Here is a 19,131-nt window from a genome sequence, read left to right as displayed (position 1 = left end):
CTGTTTTCCTTCATAATTTAACATTAAGCTAATAACTTTGTCTGTTTTCCTACTAGAATTCATACTATTCTTCAAAAACAAGTGATACTTTTCCTCATAGACGCATTAGAGGACATCTTGAAAATACAGGACCCATCAGAAGACACTTTAAGGTACAGATCAGCTTTTATCAGATGCATTTGTTAAATAAAATTAAGGTTTTGATCCTGCTGAGTTAAGTAAAGAGACAGATTTGAAAGTATTAAATGACATGGAAATAATGGCATCATTGCCTAATTGTTTCCATTGAACTAGTTGGAAGTAAGAAGGTCAACAGAGATGAGTTTTCCAGGATTGTATCCATACAGTTGAAAGCCAAGTTCACTTCCCATTCTCAACTTTGGAGTTCAGAAAGTGAAGAACAACTAAAAAGTTCATCTGTTCAAAACCAAGCTGAGCAGCTTTCTGTCCTTCTCCGAATATGTATGGGAGCCTGAAACGTTTCCTGAAATTCAGATATTCTGAAAGCAGTACAATTCGTGTATTAATGCTATTATTTTATTTGCTTTTTCGTATAGGGATTTCTGGGGAACTAATGGCTTTTGTGAACCCTGCATGTTGGTATCTTCATTTTGGGGAGAAAAAAAAAGTAAAAGTTTATTTTCAGGGTCTCAAGATGATAAAGGGGCAAACAGGTGTATTGCGTCCTGTGATAATGCAGTTTCTTCCTAAAACCATTTAATTGTAAAATGTATTATGGGATCAGAAAACAAGCACTTTCTCCTGCTGATAGTGGCATTGCTATGCATGGATTGAATTAGACGCATTTATATCAGAAAAACACAACTTATACTCATTTTCTACTCTACAAGTACCCCTACTAATTATTTAACAGGAGTAAAATACCACACAGACTAAGTAGTGATCTGATTTTGTAGATAGGGGAATTGAAATAAGGCTTTGGGTAAGTTGAGTAGCTGGTGTTCTGGATGAAACTTTGAAGGGTGAGGAGGTTCCTCCCTTTCCCCTCCCTCAGACTAAACATAAGCAAATAGTTATGAAAAAGTTTTTGGGGTGCTCCTGTTTAGGTATGCTTTGCCAGTCAATCTGCCAAATAGTGAAGCTAACAGTCTCAAAAAGGGCTAACTCTATTCTGGTAATGTTCGGGGGGAGGGACTTTTCCAATCTGAAACCAGTAAGTTTAAAATGTCAGCCTGACATATCTCTATTTTAACATGTAAGGACATCACAGTCTCTTAATTGGTATCCCCTCTGTATTGCCAGTTTGTAGGGGGCGGATGGATCATTAGCACTGGCTGCTGTATCATTATATCAACTACCTACATTGCCTCATAATATAAAGAAAACAAACGGCTTCCTTAATTTACTTCAGCCAAGAATCCTGCTGGAGATTATGCAGACAGGAAAGTGCCTGCTTAAACTGTCATTGCCTGTGTATACGAAACCTGAACACTGCTGTATCCAGTGATCTGTCCCATGGTGTTTTAAACTTGTAGGGAAAACAGCGTTTTCACTGGTATTGCGGTTTCCATATGTGTACATTACCTTTGTCACTGCCATGGAAACAGCACTGCTGATTTGACATTAGTTTCATCAAGTTCTCACATTGAGTTTCCTCCCGCATAACATCATGGGAGGGGAAAACCCTTTCTGTTGCTAAAACCTGCTCGAGGAAGGCAATTTGATTCCTCTATACTCAAGAGCTTTCCACTGATTATTAAAAACAAATAAATATGCTCCTTCCGGATACATAAAACGGAGGAGTTCTAGCTGAATAAGCAAAAGCAGGGGTTTATTTAGATTATTTTTGCAAGACCATATGTTTTTCAAGAGTTTAACATAGTACAAAAATATTTTTAGAGCAGCAGTTTCATAAAAGATCTGGACAAATCTTATAAAACTTAAAAGGTCTTTTTTGTAGTAACACTTTGAAATGAATCACTAAGCCACATTTAAGTGGTATGTGCGTGGTTATCTTTTTGAACTAAACTTTTGTTCTGTTTTGCATGGTTTGGTGTATTAATGGCTGTGGAGAGCAAGCACATGGTACCATGTAGCTCTCTCTCCTCTTCCCTGGTCCTTTTGGAGGTGGGAGCAAGAGAATAGGGGGAGCAGAAGCAAGAAACTCATGGGATGAGATGAAGAGAGTTAAGGAAAGGAAAGAGGATAAATAAAGAAATGATGCAAGGACAGCTGCTCACCACCTCCCACAAACTGACTGCCCAGCCAGTGCCCAAGCAAGAGCTCCCTTCCCTTAGTTTTTAGCCAAAACACTGGTGTGGTGGCAGTGCTGTTGTAGTCACAAATCCAAAATACAGCACCATGTAGGCTGCTATGAAGAACATTGACTCCACCCCAGCAGTACGTTGGTGTATGTTTGCTCTTACAGAGCTGGAAGCCATCAGTTCTTAGGCACTGGGATTAGCGTTATTTGTAAAATAGTCTTAATGTAAAAATAGATGTCACTCTAGCATATTTTTAGACTCTAAGTGAACTGTTTTCTCACACACCTTAGACTACCTCATATTCCTCTGACCTGTGTGTGACTGCAGTACCTACATACCAAATGTATGGCCTGTTAACTTCCTCTACAGCTGATTCTGCTGTGTTAATAATACCTCGATTTCTCTTCCTGCTTATGCAGATACTGGAGTTGAAACTAAAGTGCGTGTATAATCTCACTTTCAGTATCTTGTACATTTTCTCCCTTTCCCATTGTCTGCTCCTTCGCTTGTTGCTGCACAAATGCAGAGACAGACCACTAAGGCCTCCACCTACGTCAGAGCAGAGAACCACAGCAGTTGTGGGAGAAACGAGAACTTCTAATGTTAACTGCGTTCACTGGCTTAATATAGCATTAGAAATGCCCTTCGGCTCTCCCTGTGGTAGGCTTATATCTACTTAAGGAATTGACTTGCACCTAATTGTGTTGTGCTGAGACTCAGGTACCTTTTGAGCAGAGGAGCTAGTTAGCATTTAGTGGCCTTTTGCAAGTATGTCCTCTGCCCACAAACACTCTTAAGAGTAACCCTGGGGAACTGATGGGGACAGCTTCTCAGTTAGCTCCTATGCAGTAGGTGGGTGAAATGATTTTTGAAATAACAGGAACTGTGCATAAAGGAGCCTCTGTTCTGTACAGTCCCTTCTTAGCTGTACATCTTCCACACAGTGGAAAGCAGTGGAAAAACTGGTACCAAACTTACCACAGCCTAAGAGTACATGATTTTTTTTTTCTTGAAGTGATCCTTACTCTGTTAAAAGGACACAGATTTCACCAGAGTAATTGTGTCGTGCTCAGAAAGGGCTCTCTTTTTCTCTTCTATATGTCAAAGCTGTTTGTAAAACCTGACAAGTATTCTATGTTGCCAGAATGTTTCCTCTTTTCTGTATCTAAAAGACCATTGTTTGGTTGTCTTTAATTTAATTTTTTTTTTAAATTTCAAGAATGAGTGCATATGGGAAATTTTTCTGTCAGTACTGTATTTGAAAACTGACCTGTGTTACTGGAAAACTAAGTGAAATGATGATGAACGGGGGGTTTCTTGTGCTAAAGTTTTTCACAGTGTGTTTTGTTGGAGGTCTGAGTGCCTAAGGACAGAAACATTTTTATAACTATAACTATCAGTGTAGGTCTTGCAATATTATTCTTTCTGTGTATGTGTAATGCCACTCACCTGCAAGCTTTTTGTTACCTCTGGTCTTCATTCCTATTCCCATGCTAGGTTGATGTACACTATTTCAGTCTGGAAGTGATAACAGCACGGAGTAATTTATGTTCAGACCATAAGATAATGTAGAACTGTATGAAAAATAGCCCTACTGACTTCTGTTTAGCATAACTGTTTTTGGCTCAACAGGTTTGCTTGCTGCAGTCTAACATCAGTGAATTTAGTAGCAAGTGATGTTAGTAAATAGATTGTACAATGCTTTAATGCTTTTCATTTTCAATGAGGAAGATGGTTTCATATGTTTTAAACAGTAAATACAATGTGGCAGCTCTGTGATCCACATAGTAGCTAGTAATCTGAAGAACAGAAAATTGAAAATAGAGGCTCAGCACTTGCAAATGTGGATTCTTGCTCAGAACTGTAGGTTTTACATGTGTATATAACTGTAAATATAAACTATTGAGTTTCGGTGCCCTCATTTTGTGCATTTTTTTTCTCCCTATCCTTACAGAGCAACTTTGCAGATGGTCGTTTGCAATCCCATTATAAATCAGGCTTAGTACAGAAGGGTTTATATATTCAAGCTAAGTACCAGCGGTTACGTTCTGTTGGTGTAAGGGGATTTACCACTAATAAATTCAGAGATGGATTTTTGAGGAAAGAAAAGGTGAGTTGGCTTAATTTATTTTTCACTAAGTCCTTTTAGAAAATGTGAATATTCAGTTGATCTGCTCCAGTTTTTAAATCCCCATGGAATAACTTGGAGGGGATTTCTTGGAGTGTTGTCTCTTTGCACTTTCACAGGCAAACTTGATTTTGCACTTATTTTCTTCATGATTATGCCATAGGAACTTGCTGAAATCTGTTTTGGATAGTTGCAAATCAGAGGTAGCCTCCGAGATTCTGTAGTTACTTCTGTTCTAGTATTTTCTCCTTGATCTGTTACTGATAAGAGAAAGTGGCCCTCTGTAGAAACATTACATCCTCTCAGGCTACAGTTTTAAATTAACTTGAAGGATATTAATACACTTTCTGATTAGGTCTGTATTTCATCTCTTGTTCTGTTGCCTTAAGAGTTCATCATGTGCTTTGAATTACACACTTGGAGTACTGTTCTGAATAAAGCATCCTGCAGTACGTGCTGTCTGTGTAAAATGGTTTAAGCTCAAGCTGAAGCAATTAGGCACATCTGTCCTACACCTTCTGGTTTGGGGTGTGCATGGGATGGTGATAGTGTTAAGGTGCAGAAGAAGTTTCGAACAGCATGAAATGTTACAGCTTATGGGAGGACAAGCAGTTGATCAGTTCTAATAAAGGATTTGTTTTAAGTATGATCAAAGTTGTGTGGGGTTTCTTGGACATCAGAGAATTGGATTAGGTGACCTACACAGCCCCCTACCTGCTAAACAGGTTGCATCTTGCTCAAGTATACAAGTGAATTGCTTTTAAATTTGTATGGACTCCAAGAAGCTTGATCTCTGAAGGGTGAACAGAATTGGAATTAGTGGAAAATAGATGGAGAAGGGCTTTTTTCCAAAAATAACAAACCAGGAAAATGGGCATCAAGTGCCATAATGTAATTCTGTTGTAGTGAGCTTTTCCCCCATTAATTTCCGATGCTGTTCCTTTAATTGGATATTAAGGTTTTGTCTGGAACTTACTAAAACAATCTTAACAAAATCTGGCTCCTGGAGATCACGATTTGAATTAGAGAAGCATAATAAGATCTGAATATTGATTTTTGACCAATGAAGAAATTGAGTATTGTTGAGTTGAGGTAGAATCTTGAAGAATAAGGACAGCCATTATCTTAATAGCATAGTGATTGCTCGTTAAGTTAACTGTTTAAAACCCAAATATTCCTTAGATTCTAGCATTTCCTTTATTTTGTGTAGTATAATAACTATGTCCTTAAGATTTGTTAAACTGGTCAGAACACCTTCATGGTTTACTTCACCATTCTGAAATAATTGTGTAGTCACTTGCAGTCTTTACAGTTCTGCTGTTCCAATCTGTAATTGAAAGAATTTGTTACATACAATAATACAGTACCTGCAGGAAGGTTGGGAGCTTGCTTTTTTTTTTTATTGTTACTACTTGATGGTAATGATTGTTTTACTTTTCTCTGTAGGGAAATTTAAATATTGGGACAGAAACCTGAACTGAGCTCTGATCCTGAAGTTGAAACACCTAACACAGCAAAGGGAACACCTGTTCATTTTTTGCAACTTTGTCAAGACCTACAATAGGATAAAGGAACTAACCCTGTAACTTTCTTGATTAAAAATAACTTTATTTTTCAGTAGTGGAATGCTGCGGAACTTTTTTTACAGTTTTAATAATTGCTTTTAAATTACAGTATTTGAATGAAACATTGTACCTTTAGTTCCTTTTGCATACCGGCCTCAAGTAAAGAAGTCATTGAAGGGAGTCTTTATTTATTGAATACCTTTTCTTCTAAGCATGATGTTACAGATGGAACTTGAGTTGTTATACCCAGAAGTTTATATGTTGGAAGTTTATTGCTTATGTAATAAAAGAAAAAGGAGAAAAAAGTGCCTGAATTGTTTGGTAATAGCACATTAGCTCAGGATTTTCCAAGTAATGACCTTTTAGGTTGTGCAGTAGATCTTACACCTCTGTTCAGTCGTTTCCGTAAAAGTGTTTTGTATTACTTCATTTTAATTTAATAATATTATTGGGTTTCTGATGTGTATATACACTAGTGAATTGTTAGGATGTTGAGACAGTTTTCAGTATTTGATTAAAATGAACGAGCAGGCAGGTATGTAATGTGTTGTAGCAGTAGCTTATAACTGCACTGAAAGCATGCTTGGGTTTGTTAGAGGATTAGTTGGTCTGTGTTCAGAGTTATTCTGTCCCATTATATTTTTCTGTGTGTGACATTCTTAACCAAGCCACATGTTTTCTAATCTTTTTTTTTGGTCATAAATGATTTGGTGGTTTTGTGGATTCTGAAATTGGGGCCTGAAATATTTAGTTGCAAGAAGAAAAAAAAAGGGCAAAAAATGTAAGTTTTTATAAGCATGTATTCTAACAACGCTGTTTGTAATTGAAACTGCTTTAAATGCAGATAGTTTGTAACTTTGTTCAAAATCCCAGTAATTCTCTGGGTCACCATACTTCAGAGAAGAGCATATTGTTACACTGTACACAGAACTCAAATAGCTTGCCGTGTTTTTCTAAGCAGCTATAAACAATATTGTGCTTATTTCCTGTTTATAGCTTTTGCCTTAATATATAGTGTATAGTAGGGTTTTGTCTGTGTCTTACAGATTTAAGACTTCTTATTCCAGGTAAATTAAAGATGCATAACAAGTAGTTTTCAAAGGAAAAAAATGTTCTTATTTGTTTTAAGAAACGTTTTTTTTTTCACAATCTGAGTGTTAGCCGTAGAGAATGCAGGCTAATCTCTGTTGTGGGTAACCGATCAGAGCTCTGGTAGTGGGTAGAGGTAAGTGCAGAGATATGAAATTTGGTTTTGGTGGAAAGTCAGGATGTGATTTTTTTTTTTTTTTTTGCATGCTTTTCTCATGTTTGTTTTTTTTTTTTTTCCTAAAATACCATCAGTAGAGGGACTGTCTATTGGAACTGTAAGTATGGCTCAGAACTGCTAAAATAGTGTCACTTAATCTTCAATTCATGGGGTGTACTGCTTAGTGTTCAGAGGAAATAAGTAGGCAGGAAGCGTGCCAGATTCATTGATTTTTACGGTGATTCAACAATAACACCAGATGGCTTAAGTTTCTAAAACCCAGGTTTTCAACTGAAGTAATTACTAAATGATTCAACTAGTTTTTCAGTAACTTTTTCCCATACATACACAAAATGGGAAGCTAAAGGAAGGAGATTCCCTGGTCAAATGCAGCTAACATTCTGCAGTTAAGAAATTATGCTGTTGGTGATGAATCTGGCAAAATTTCGCTGTGTAGATTTACTGGGAGGTGGAAATAAGGAATTGAAGCAAGAGATTGAGTCAACACAAAGTGAACGTGGAGTAGCCATGGTTAGGCAATCCGTTGTCAGAGGAGCATTGCGTGTGCCCCTGCAGGTTGGGGCAGGTTCTTCCTAAAGCTGACAGGCTCTATTACATTGCTCCTGAATGTGCTAAAGCATTGTAAAACACAGGTGAAACCGTACATGGTATAGGACAAACTACTGATTGTCTCACTCAACAGGATGTTACTGTTTCTGTAAGCTTCCTGCAGTGTTCTTATTAAAGCTTGGAAGAGAACTCGCTGTTGAGGAAATGGGAAAAGATATGTGAAGAAACTTCTGACATGCCAGTTTTGCTAACGTTGTGTGGAAGTAACTGAAGTAGCCTGACTTCAGCCAGTTAATGCTGCTCTTCCATTTTTATCTTCTATTGAAAAGCAGCTTTGGAAATGTGAATGGCTCCTGATTTTGTGCTTTATTTTACTCATGCACAATTAGCTTCACTATGGTTTTGTTACCTTAACAGTTTAGCTTAATTATTTCTGTAAATGTGAGCAACGTATTGCAAACATGGTATTTTTGGCAAGTTTACTGACACCCTCCCCTTCCCCAGCCCATCATTGGTCCCAAGATAAATGCCATATGATGAAATGTAGCCCCCGTTGCAGTTGCTTTAGCTTTTTTCTGAGGAGATTCCATCTGCCCCAATTACATTCTTTACCTATAACATTGCTTTACTAATTCAGGATTTTGTCATGACAAAACTTCCTATTTCACATAAATTTCGTACAGAAAATTAGTTCTGTGCCTGAGTTAAGTGGTAGAGACAGCCAAACTATCTAGTCTATCTAGTGTGTGACTTTACTCTGCTTTGTATCTTCTTTTAATTGCAGGCTTATGTCTGTATACTCATACACAAATCAGCCCATTTATTTTTTCTGCACAGAATATTTTAAGGATATAGAGTGTTTAGTTGAGAATAATATATTGAAGTTACTGATGGCTCATGAAGACATGAGATGAGAAAAATAGTATTAAGCAGAAGAAAGGTCAGTTTACTTAAATAACTTTGTGCCTTTCTATATTGTGACTGCATTGTATAAAATGCCCTCTGTACGAAGACTTAAGTAATACTCTAATTGTTGCATTGTTTCCAACAGGAGCATGGACTTGGGTACAGTTGTTTAATATAACTGCTTGCTTTAAGGATATGGGTCATCCTCAGCTCCAAAGGGAAACAGTGTTCCTTGTATTAGTAAAGCCTGTCACTGCGTTTGCATTGGAAGGGCAAGTTAAGAATGGGATTATCTAAGAGCTAGTTAGCTTTTGTTTTATACTTCTGTAAATGTGAATTGCCTTTCTGTTAATCAACTTGAAATGACTGCTAAATCTCGTTGTTTGTATGTGAACAACGCAGTTGTTCACATGTGAAACTTTTTTATTGATATCCAAAATGCAATTGTTTAATAGAGTCTTCCTTAAGTGTCTGAAGTAATAAGTTGTGATGTTAGCACCTACATTGCTGATCAGTTTAATCTCTAAATTGATTAATTGATTGGGTTAGAAGCCTCATCTTATGATTCGCAGCTTTTAATGTAATGATCAAGTTCACAGGGTTAACAGTTCTGGGGCTAGTAAGAAGCAACACTTTTGCAAGGTATATACAAGTCTGCCTTAACTCTAATAGTGACTTAAATGTTTCAAGTCACCTTACCTGAAGAATTTAGATGGTCTCGAGACCTCAGTGTGACCATCTCTGCTCAGGTAACTAATAGCAGGGGGTGGGAGTAAATCCAGCTGATAGCCAGTTGTCTGGCTATCTGAACCTGCTGCCTTCTCTCCCACAGCCTCGGTACGAAATGCTGAATTTTCTTTGTATGAACTTGCTTCAAAAAAAAACAAAACAAGATTATGCTTCTGGGCATTAAAAAAGGCTGGGTTTTCAAAAGTGCTTTTTGTGCTTTAGAAAGTCATTTTTCTGTCATGTCTTAGAAATTGATAGAGTTGCTTGGAGAAGATGATTAATGATTATAGCAAAGATTAAGCTATGGAGACTTGATTTCTCAGTAGTCACTTCAGAAGACTGTAAACAGAGGGAGATTTTCAGCTTCCTTGCTTTCTCTGAAGAAATCTCTTCCCGTACACTGTAGAAACATGCCTCTTGCCTTTCTTTAAGCATCTGAACAGCCATCTGCAAAGTTCACTACAGGAGAGCTCTCTGAAGGAAGGACTTCAGGCTTGCATCCTAATGAATCTGCCAGAACTGGATGTTTCCGCACATATCTGGCCCTTGACAGACTTCGTTCCCCTGCTGCAGGATTTGAAGATCGGAGGCTCTCCATACAAAGGGGAAATGCAATAGAAAGCCATTTCGAGATCTTTGAAAGCCTACTTGTAACACTTGGCTCCCTTGACATCAAGGACAGCAATGAACACTTAGATGTGTTCTGTTTTAAGCTTGGTGGGCATACATTTTCAGTGTTAGGTTTGAGAAAACCATTGTCCATAAACCCCTTCCTTGCCCCCTTCCCTGCCCCAGTAGTTTTTTGTTGGTGGAGGGTTTTTTGAGTAGGCATTTAGACGTGGTTTAATAGTTTTATGTTGCCTACCACTTTAACGTGGTTTTCTTCTGTTCGCTGCTCTGAATTTTGTCTAAATCTCATGTTGTCTTTTTAATATTTCATTTTCTGTAAATAATGCAGTAGATGGCTTTTATTTTGTGACTGGCTCCTCTTATGTCTTTATTGTTGAAGGAAGAGACAGGGTGGAAACAGTTGTTTTTAGTACACTCTTCATGGAATAAAAAAAGTCTCATTGTTTTGTTTTAAGAATAGCAGGACAGTTTTTAACAATTGAATGAGGATGTGGGCTAATGTCCATTTCTAAGAAATATATTAATATTCACTTTATTTATTCTGTAGTTTTCTTTTCCACAAGGATTCTGAGTGTATGTGCACATGAATGTACACACGCATATACACAACATGATTAGCAACCTTTAATGTAATTATTTCTAAATGTGGATGAAAAGTAACATTTTTAAACTACTGAAGATGGAGTTAAATGCAAAAGCATTTCAAGTCTGTAGTCCTCGGAGTCCACAATGGTGCTTTTGACAATGTTATCCCATACCTAAAAGTCTCATGTTAATAAGTATATATTAAGATGTAGGTATGTTTATATGTATGTTTAACATAGTTTCTATAAAATCATTGTAAATTTTGTTTCTACAGACAATAAATGTTGTAACAAGATTTTTACTTATAAATACATTCAATGATTTGATTCAGTAGTTGTTTAGTACTTGGCATCATTTTCAGTGTTTTACTTGATGTGTGTAGCTGTTGGAAGGTTATTTATATAACTTGCTGCTTGAGTTTGAAGCTTTGATCCACTTCCTATGTACATCTTTTTGCCTAAAAGAAGCTCCCTATTTGTGGACATAAAACATGAATCTCCCTTTAGGGCTACCACAAAAATAAATGTTATTTAAGGAAGGAGGGGAAAAAAAAGCTCTGAAAGCAGTTACATCTCTCTCTTTCTCAATGGCATTCAAAACCCTTAGCACCTCTGTCAAAGTTTGATTCATGTCCAGTAAAGGGGCAGTATGGGTGAAAGCACACACTTGGTGGACTTTACCAAATTTTGCGTTTAATAAACCAGTGCACATTTTTTAAGAATTTCTGTAATACATAAATATCATTGGTAGTAGGTAAGAATAACAATGTTGTCTCTTAATGCTAGGATTCGCTAACAAAGAGAAGCAGGAATGAGGTTTTATTAAGGAAATATTAACTCCTCCACCCCCCATTGCTCACATAAACTTGGTGTAATATAAATAATATTAGCCTTCACTGTATGTAAGTCACCTTTTTTTTTTTTTTTTTTTTTTTAACAACTCCTAATCCTACTATCCTTGACAAAACAGCAAAGCAAAAATCCCAGTAATGCTTGGGGGATGTAATAGTGATGCTTCCCAACCATTAGACTCTAGTCTTCAAAAATGCACGTGCCTGATCGTGACCTGTAAAGGATTTCAGGTTAGGTAGTTATTTTAAAAGTGATATTGATGAAAATTTGCAACTTCCATCTTCTCTAAGATCCATTCCTTTTCTAAATGTCTCTATCTCTGCAGCGTATTCACTCACCTCTCTTCTCCCACAAGGATAAGGTACTGAAATCATCTCTAATGTTACTTTGATGTCCTGTCCTGACTGAGGGGTGCCCATTATTGGTGCAGACTTCATAGGAACACAAGGTCCTGTAGAAATTCTCTGGCTTGGGAACAATGGGAAGTTGTCTTGATTTTCTTTTCCTCTGGTTTCCAGGACAGGACTTCACTGTGTTACAGATTTACTCGATGGAAAAGCCAACAACTTCCCATATGTTGGTTGATTTTTTTTCAGTGTTGCTTCCTCAAAGCTGAGTTGAATGTGGGAGTCTGATTGCAAAATTGGCTTTCTTCCATGCATTGTAACATGGAGCTGGAAAACTCACTACTTTGTGTTATTCCTTATCACTTCTACTACTAGCCCTGAGAAGTTCTAGAAATGGAGCTACTGGGATGCACCAAGTTTTTCATTTACAGCACTTAATCCACCTTAAACTACACAGCTGAAGCTTTGGAAAGCCCAACTCTCAGTAAAATTGGCATGCTAAGGATAGAACTATCACAATTCCTCTCAAAGCTGGATGCATCGATTCTATGCAGTTTGACATGTTACGTGGGTCTGAGAGACGTGAGCATCACATGGCAAAACAGCTGAAATCATCAGGTAAAAGCTGCTGCTTTTCCTGGTGTTGGCTTTGCAGAATTAAAGCCGTAACACTTTCAGATAATTAAGTTTACAGGCCCTTCTGCAATGAGCTCTGGATAACGGAAACCAGCGTTGTTTTATTAAGGTGTGTGGGAGAGAACGTGGGCTTCCTGGCAGCGTGTGGCTGGCTAAAAGATGCTCTGTGTATGTACGGAGAGAAAATATTTTTTCAATTCCCTCCAAGTTTTTGCACTCTGCCAGGGGCTTGCAATCCAGTATCCTAGTGCTCCTGAAGCCAGAACTGAGCTGGCTTGTTCCTCACTTTTCAGCAGAACTCCCAGCTGGAGGATGTCTGCACCTATATCAAACCCGTACTCCATTGTAGTCCTTTTCATAACTGAACTTTTTGTTTTCTTTAAAGCTTTTAAATTGAGTAGTCTCCATAGAGGTTTTATGGCATCACAATGACTAGGTTTCTGTAAAGGATAAGAATGGAAGCCGAGCTGATGGAGCATACGAATCAGTTCTGATGTCCCATCTTGCTACAGCAGATAAAGCAGTAAGTTAAAATGAAGTTTTCCTAGCTGTGAGAAAAAAAAAAAAAAAAATCAATCAAGAAGAAATTTGCAACTATTTAAGGTTCTTATCAGTGAAACTCGGTTATTTTCTCTATTATCATAGATTAAAAAAAAGGTGGATGCCCATGCCCCATCAGTCCCGTACTTCTTTTCCCTGGGGTCTTCCCCATCCCCACCACCCTCCTGGGTGGGGCAGGGCCAGGCGCCTGCCTTCCTGATGCTCTTCTCTCCATCCCCCATCACCTCCCTGAGGTGGTACAGCTCCTTTGGCTTCACCTTTCACTAATACCCAACGCTGGAAGCTGTTACCCCTCCTTGCAGCAGCATAGCCTTCAACCTGCCCCCACGCGCACTGCGGGGGGCGCTTCCCCCAGCGGCTCCTGCTCCTGTGCGAGCCCCGCTCCGAGCAGCAGCCGCTCCTTATCTCTTTATATCTCCTTATCTTCCTCCCCAGCCCCTGTGGGGCCCCCCAGTGCTGCGAGGAGCACCCGTGGCGGCGGGGAGCAGCCTGGGGACCCCTTTTTCCCTTCCCTCCCTTCCCCTCCCTGCCCCGCCGGGCCCGGCCCCGCGGCCGGCCCCGTCCCTCCCTCGCTCCCTCCCGGCGGCTCTGGCGCAGTCTCGCGACACTTCCCGCAGCCCAGCCGAGCCGTGCAGAGCCGTGCCGAGCTGTACCGGGCTGTACAGGGCTGTACCGGGCTGTACCGAGCCGTGCCGAGCCGCCCCGGCACCGGCAGCAGCGGGCAGAGCCCCCCCGGGCGAGCCGCCCACCCCCGCGGCTCCCCAGCAGGCGCCCGGGCTCGGCCGCGCTCTGTCCCTGCCTCGCTCCGCCCGGCAGCGGGGGAGCCCAGGTGGCTGAAGGGCTGAGCCCGTTCGCTCTCTCTCTCCTCGTTTCATTTTATTTTTATTTATTTTTTTAAAATTTATTTATTATTTTTATTTTTTTTTGCTTGCCCGCCCTCCCCGCCAACACGCATGCCGAGGGCGGCGGGACGCGGCACGCAGCCCGGCTGCGGCGGGCGCTGAGCTGCGGGCGAGCAGGGAGGGGGCCGCGCTGTCAGCAGCAGCAGCAGCAGCACCGCCACCACCACCACCACCACCAGCACCACCAGCACCACCAGCAGCACCAGCAGCAGCCGCCTCTTCCCTTTTCCGCCACCCCAAACTTTCGGCCTGCCTCCGGCGCTGCCCGGCTCCACATCAATGGGTGAGTCCGGGTCGTGGTGCAGGAGCTGCCCCCGCCCGCCTCGTGGCTGCCAACTTCTCCCCCTGCCCTCCCCGGGCTGGCTGCTCGGGGTGTGTGGGGAGCGGCGTTGTGGGGTTGGGGTGGTTGGGGTTGGGGTTGGGGTTGGGGTTGGGGCTGGGCGGGTGGCGGCGGGCGCTGCCCGTGAGGTGGCTCCCGCGGGCTGCGTGAGGCGGCGGCGCCGCCCGGGGCGGGCAGCGGCCGCTACCTGGGCAGCGGCGGGGAAGGGCTGGGTGTAAAAAGGCGCGGCGTGGGCAGACATCTTACAGCCTGCCCTGCTGCCACGTTTTGGGGACTGATCCCCTCTCCGTGCCTGCCTGCGGGAGGTCAGCCCCACCGCTGCCCCCCCCACGCCGCCAGGTGCACCTGCAGAGCGCTGCCTTTTGCTTATCGACCCCCACAGGGTGCTGGGGCCAGGCTGAGAGGCACCCGGGCACACGCAGCCCCATCCAGCCCAGCCACCACCGAGGCTGAGACCGCCACATTTAGCCGGGTGCACGTCCAAGGCTCTGTCAGGGTTGAGGTAGCGCTGCTCCGAGCTCTGGCAGGGCTTTGGGCACGGCCAGCTGGCTGGTTGCGGCTGAGGGATGGGGAAATCTCTCCTCAGTACAGTGTGTCACAGGCCATCAAGTTTTGCCATATCGTTTTTGCCTTCCTGCCCTCCCGGGGCATGTTTTTTGCTTCTCAGCTTCGTATGGTGACGCAGGAAGGCTCTTCAGATTGCTCCTTAATCCACAGTGCAAATATTACCTTTCTTTTTTAATCTTCGTGGCACGGAAGATTAAGGGAAGTGATAAAGTAGCAGCGTAGTAACTTGCATTGCTAGAGCCCTTGAAAGCTTCTTGAACACCCCGACTTCGCAGTGCAGGCCATCTTTCTTTCCTTATTCCCCTCTCCCTCTCTCCCCCACAGACAGGCCACGATCGTACACATCTGGCTCCTTTAGAGCTCGTTTCGATAATGACTTTCCCAACTCAGCGTAATTCAGCTAGAGCTCTCCTCACAGAAACAGAGAGGCGAGAAGGTAGCCTTGCATTGTTCCTATCTGCAGAGCGTGAGTCTCGTAGCTTAAAAAAATGAAGGGAAAAATTGCATGAGGAAGCGAAGATACGAGTAGCAGGAAAGTGAAGGCTTTCTAGGAGCTACCAAGTGAAAACAGAGTTTTATTAAAAACATTTTTAGCATTGTTTGCATTTTTTCAAAGATATTTAGATGCGGAAAAGAATAGGTGAATTCTTTACACGTAAGGCACTACTGAGATTCCTAATCTTTTGTTTTTAAGTTACTTGCATGCCTCACATTTAAATCATTTATATTTTCTGTGTGGCACTGCATATTGCTGTTATTCCAAGCCTGTGTATGTGTATAGATGTGTACATTACTCATGTATATATTAAAGTTCAGTGTATGGCCCCAAGCTTTTTTGCAGCACGTACCCCGAGCCTTAGAAGAAATATAGATTTATTGATGTTTCATGAGCTCTCTAATGACATTAGAGTTGGAATATCTGAATGTAAATGAATTCCCATTTGGAATGGGCTTGTCAGAGGAGAGCTGAGTGAATTAATGGAGGTAGTTCCTGAAACTTAAAAGAGGGTCAGGACAAAGATGTTAAAAGTAATTGTGGCTACAGTGAAGCATGCTCAGTCCCCTTCCTTAAATATCTGAGAATTGAAGAGGTGGTGTTTTGTGGGGATGCACTTGTGGGGTTTTTGTTTGTTTGTTTGTTTATAAGAATTACACGTGGTTAGGAAACTCCTCAGTCCCATTTGCAAGAGCTTTGCATGCTTGTATATCAGACTGCCCTCCTGAAGCTGGAGATCCAGAAAACAAAGTAAGAGCAAGGTATGGTAGTTACAGCGGGGAAAAAAAAGGGTTTGAAACATCCTCCTTGTTAAATTTAGAAAACATAAGGGTACAATATGATTGCAGAAAGCAGTGTTCAGCTGGCGACCTCACCCAACAGCTGATGTGCAGCTCCTGGTGTCAGTCGAGACACACCTTCCACCCCCTGCAGTGGCCGAAGATCCTTCTTTCAGCTGCTGTGCTGTCTTTGCTCGTTTTTGAGCCAGCTTTGTGCACTCAGTGGGCTGGGGGTCCTGCGCAATGACACAGCCGTGGGACTGAGCTGAAGCCTTCATCACAGTGCTTGTGCAAACACCAGGTTACAGATCACTGTCATCATCAAACTTCTGAAGGATTCACCTTGCAGCTTTTGTGATTTTTTTTTTCTTTTTCTTTTTTGTTAGCATTGCTTCTTTTAATATTTTTCAAGGTATTTTTAAAGTTTTTTTCGCCAGGAGGAGGTAAGAGAGGATAGGTTGCTTTTGTTTGTGTGAAGTTACCATGGTTAGAGGTTTAGCCCCAGACAGCCGTGCGCCCTTTGAACCAGTTACATTACAGACTGTGTGCGTGGATTGACGTCGTGGTTGAGAAAGATGCTTTGCTGTGAAATACCACAGCTAGTCTGTACACAGCGCAGGAATGTTACACCAAAAAGTAACGTAATGGGAAAAAAATGGATCTGTTTGAGAGCCTGACTAATCCGTACTAGTCACAACACCTGTTCCAGTTGTAATCTCTTCCTAATTCTGTTTTGCTCCTCTCCAAATTCTCCCTATTCCCCTGCCCTCAAGTTCTGCCCTGCTTTCCTCATAACCCGCTACCATGGCATATCTTTCCCCTCCGCTTCTTTTCACACTGTAGACAGGCCACTTCCTCTTTCTCCCTCTCTCTTATCGAAGCATCAATAGAGGGAGCACTCTGAGCACATTTCCTGTGTGGGGGGCCACGCTGACCTCCAGCAAGCAAGAGCTGCTCTTGCAATAAAACTTGTTCCCGGCCCTGTGGTGCGTCCTGGAGAAAGCTCGCTGCGAGGGGAGCGCGGGGAGTTCAGCTGGTAACTCCAACAACTCCACAGTCCTGGGTAGGACGAAGCATTTTTGAGGCTTGAGCTCGGCAGAATTTGTGTTAAGTGGCTCGCAGGAGGCGGTAGGTGTGTCTGTGGTTCTTCACTGCTCCTCAGCAAGTTCTCAGCTTCCTCTTCAAGACGTTGGAGCTTTTGGAGCCTTTCAGCAAAATGGCTGTGAGACGTTTCTCACCAGGAGTGGCGTGTGTCATTCAGTAACATCATCCTGGAGAACAATTGAACAATTCCAGCTGAACAAGGAAAAATCACATGGAAGATGATTAGCATTAATGTTTTTTTTTTTTTTCACTTTGAGGCTTTTATTAATGAGGTTGTAAGCAGCTCTTAAAAGGCTTTCAATGGGAAATGTTGTATGAAAGCCTTATTCAACCTGTAGAAAGTCTCTATTCTTCCCCTCGTATGGGATGTCACTCATTTTAATTCTTTTTTTGGTGGTGGTAGGTTCGTTTCTGACAGTGCTGTTGCTTTGGAGCTGCTCAAGATGGGATTTTCAGTTGTTTGGTTACAACATTTATACAGCCTGTGAATGTCTTCAGGGTCAGAGTTCAAGTGGGGTTTTCATGAACTGATAAAATATTTTTAGTAACCTACATGAAATTTCATACAAAAATTGTTGGCATGAAGCTTTTTTTTTTTTACCCTAGAAATCAAGAGACTATGGCTTTTAAGTCATAAAAGCTTCTCGGGACTGCCTTCTGACAGGATCGAGATAGGGCTGTGAAACCAAGGAATATAAAATCCATATACATGTATGTGTATGTAGAGGATTATGGAAATAATTTCGGATTTTACAGGCTTTTATGTACGCTGGTATCTCTTCTGCTTGCCCCTTTCAAGTAGCTCATCTTTTTGCAGAGTCGCCATGGTAGTTATTCATAACAAGTCTTGCTTTTAGATCAGAAAGAGCGATAAAGGGGAGCGTACTTCAGATAGTTCCAGTTTCTTAAAAGAGCACAATTCTTGTTCCTCTTGTTGTTAATGAAAGATGCGTATGGAGAGAATTATGGCAAAGCTATTAGAAAACTCATGGTTTTCTGCCCAGGTATAAGGAAATGTACGCTAAAATTAGCACACTTTCTTGATAAGCAGACTTATTTTGCTATTAATGCTGAGCGCGTGCATGTTTCTGTTGAAATAGAATCCAATATATACAATTGCATGTTATTCAGACTTCTTCTTTTGCAGCTGCTGCTCACTGCATGTTATAGGGTATTTTTTTGAGAATGCTGCTGGCTGGTAATCATTCTAGCAGCAGCGTGTCAGAATTCATGTAGCAGATCAGCACTGACCTTGCGGATAATGCGTTGGCTCCTTCCCCACTTGAAGGGAAGGGATGCGTGCGCTGGGAGGAGAGAGGAGAGACCGGGGATGTGAAAGGAGCAGCTGAAATTCCAGCTCTGAAGTGTTAGAGGTCACCCAAGTGCTGAAAGCAGGTTAGCCCTGATGGGATCAAAGGAGAGCATACAGCCACAGAGATGGTGTCTGTTTGGCCTCTGACACTGCTGTTACAGAGCAAACTCTTCAGGAATTATGGTGGATTTTTGTGTGGTTCTTACCTTTTTTTTTTTTTTTTTAAAAATATATTAAAATCACAGTGTAGAAAATCCTGGACCAAAGAGTGGATGTTTTCCCTGGATGCAAAAGCAGGAGGTAGCTGTAGGGCATATCTACATTCTGCACGCTGAGGAATGATGGAAGAATATATTAGGGGGAGGGGAGGGAGAGGCGAGGTGAGTATCAAGATTCAGTAATTCAGCTAATGTAGAAGTAATTGCTGACAGCCTGCTTCACACGGAGAGGAAACAGGACAAAAGCTCTAAGTCCCTACGTGTGAGAGAATATTTAATGCTGCAGGTCAGCAGCCATGGATTGTATCAGCAAATGGAGTTGGCTTTTCCCCCTTTTTTTATTACTGCTAAGTGAGAAGCATCAGTGGAAACCAAATCTGGAGAGTGCCATGGTAATGCCTACTTAAAAGCTCCAGGGCAAGATGACTGTCGTG

At 41.6% G+C, this 19,131-nt stretch overlaps 2 protein-coding genes across 4 annotated transcripts in view; both read left to right on the top strand.

Moving 5' to 3' along the window:
• BCLAF3 (BCLAF1 and THRAP3 family member 3) overlaps positions 1–10,908 on the top strand; it is a 34,420-nt gene extending 23,512 nt beyond the window's left edge. For both annotated transcript variants that reach the window (XM_082781907.1, XM_082781908.1), the window contains 3 exons: positions 57–152; positions 4,180–4,335; positions 5,800–10,908. In XM_082781907.1, the coding sequence (XP_082638033.1) occupies positions 57–152; positions 4,180–4,335; positions 5,800–5,829 (282 nt within the window). In that variant the 3' untranslated portion in view covers positions 5,830–10,908. The remainder of the gene's footprint in view (positions 1–56; positions 153–4,179; positions 4,336–5,799) is intronic.
• A 2,676-nt stretch (positions 10,909–13,584) lies between these two features.
• Positions 13,585–19,131, top strand: part of SH3KBP1 (SH3 domain containing kinase binding protein 1) — a 230,026-nt gene continuing 224,479 nt past the window's right edge. Inside the window, exon 1 of one of the 2 annotated variants that reach the window (XM_082766890.1) lies at positions 13,585–14,164. Coding sequence is in view for 1 of the 2 variants with exons in the window: in XM_082766889.1 (XP_082623015.1) it covers positions 14,161–14,164 (4 nt within the window). In the remaining variant the exon portion in view is untranslated. The remainder of the gene's footprint in view (positions 14,165–19,131) is intronic. The other variant, XM_082766889.1, reaches the window with a different exon arrangement.

The sequence above is a fragment of the Aythya marila genome, assembly GCF_965140915.1.
Source record: "Aythya marila genome assembly, chromosome: 1".
Classification (NCBI taxonomy): Eukaryota; Metazoa; Chordata; class Aves; order Anseriformes; family Anatidae; genus Aythya; species Aythya marila.
This window is presented reverse-complemented; position numbering and strand designations above follow the sequence as displayed.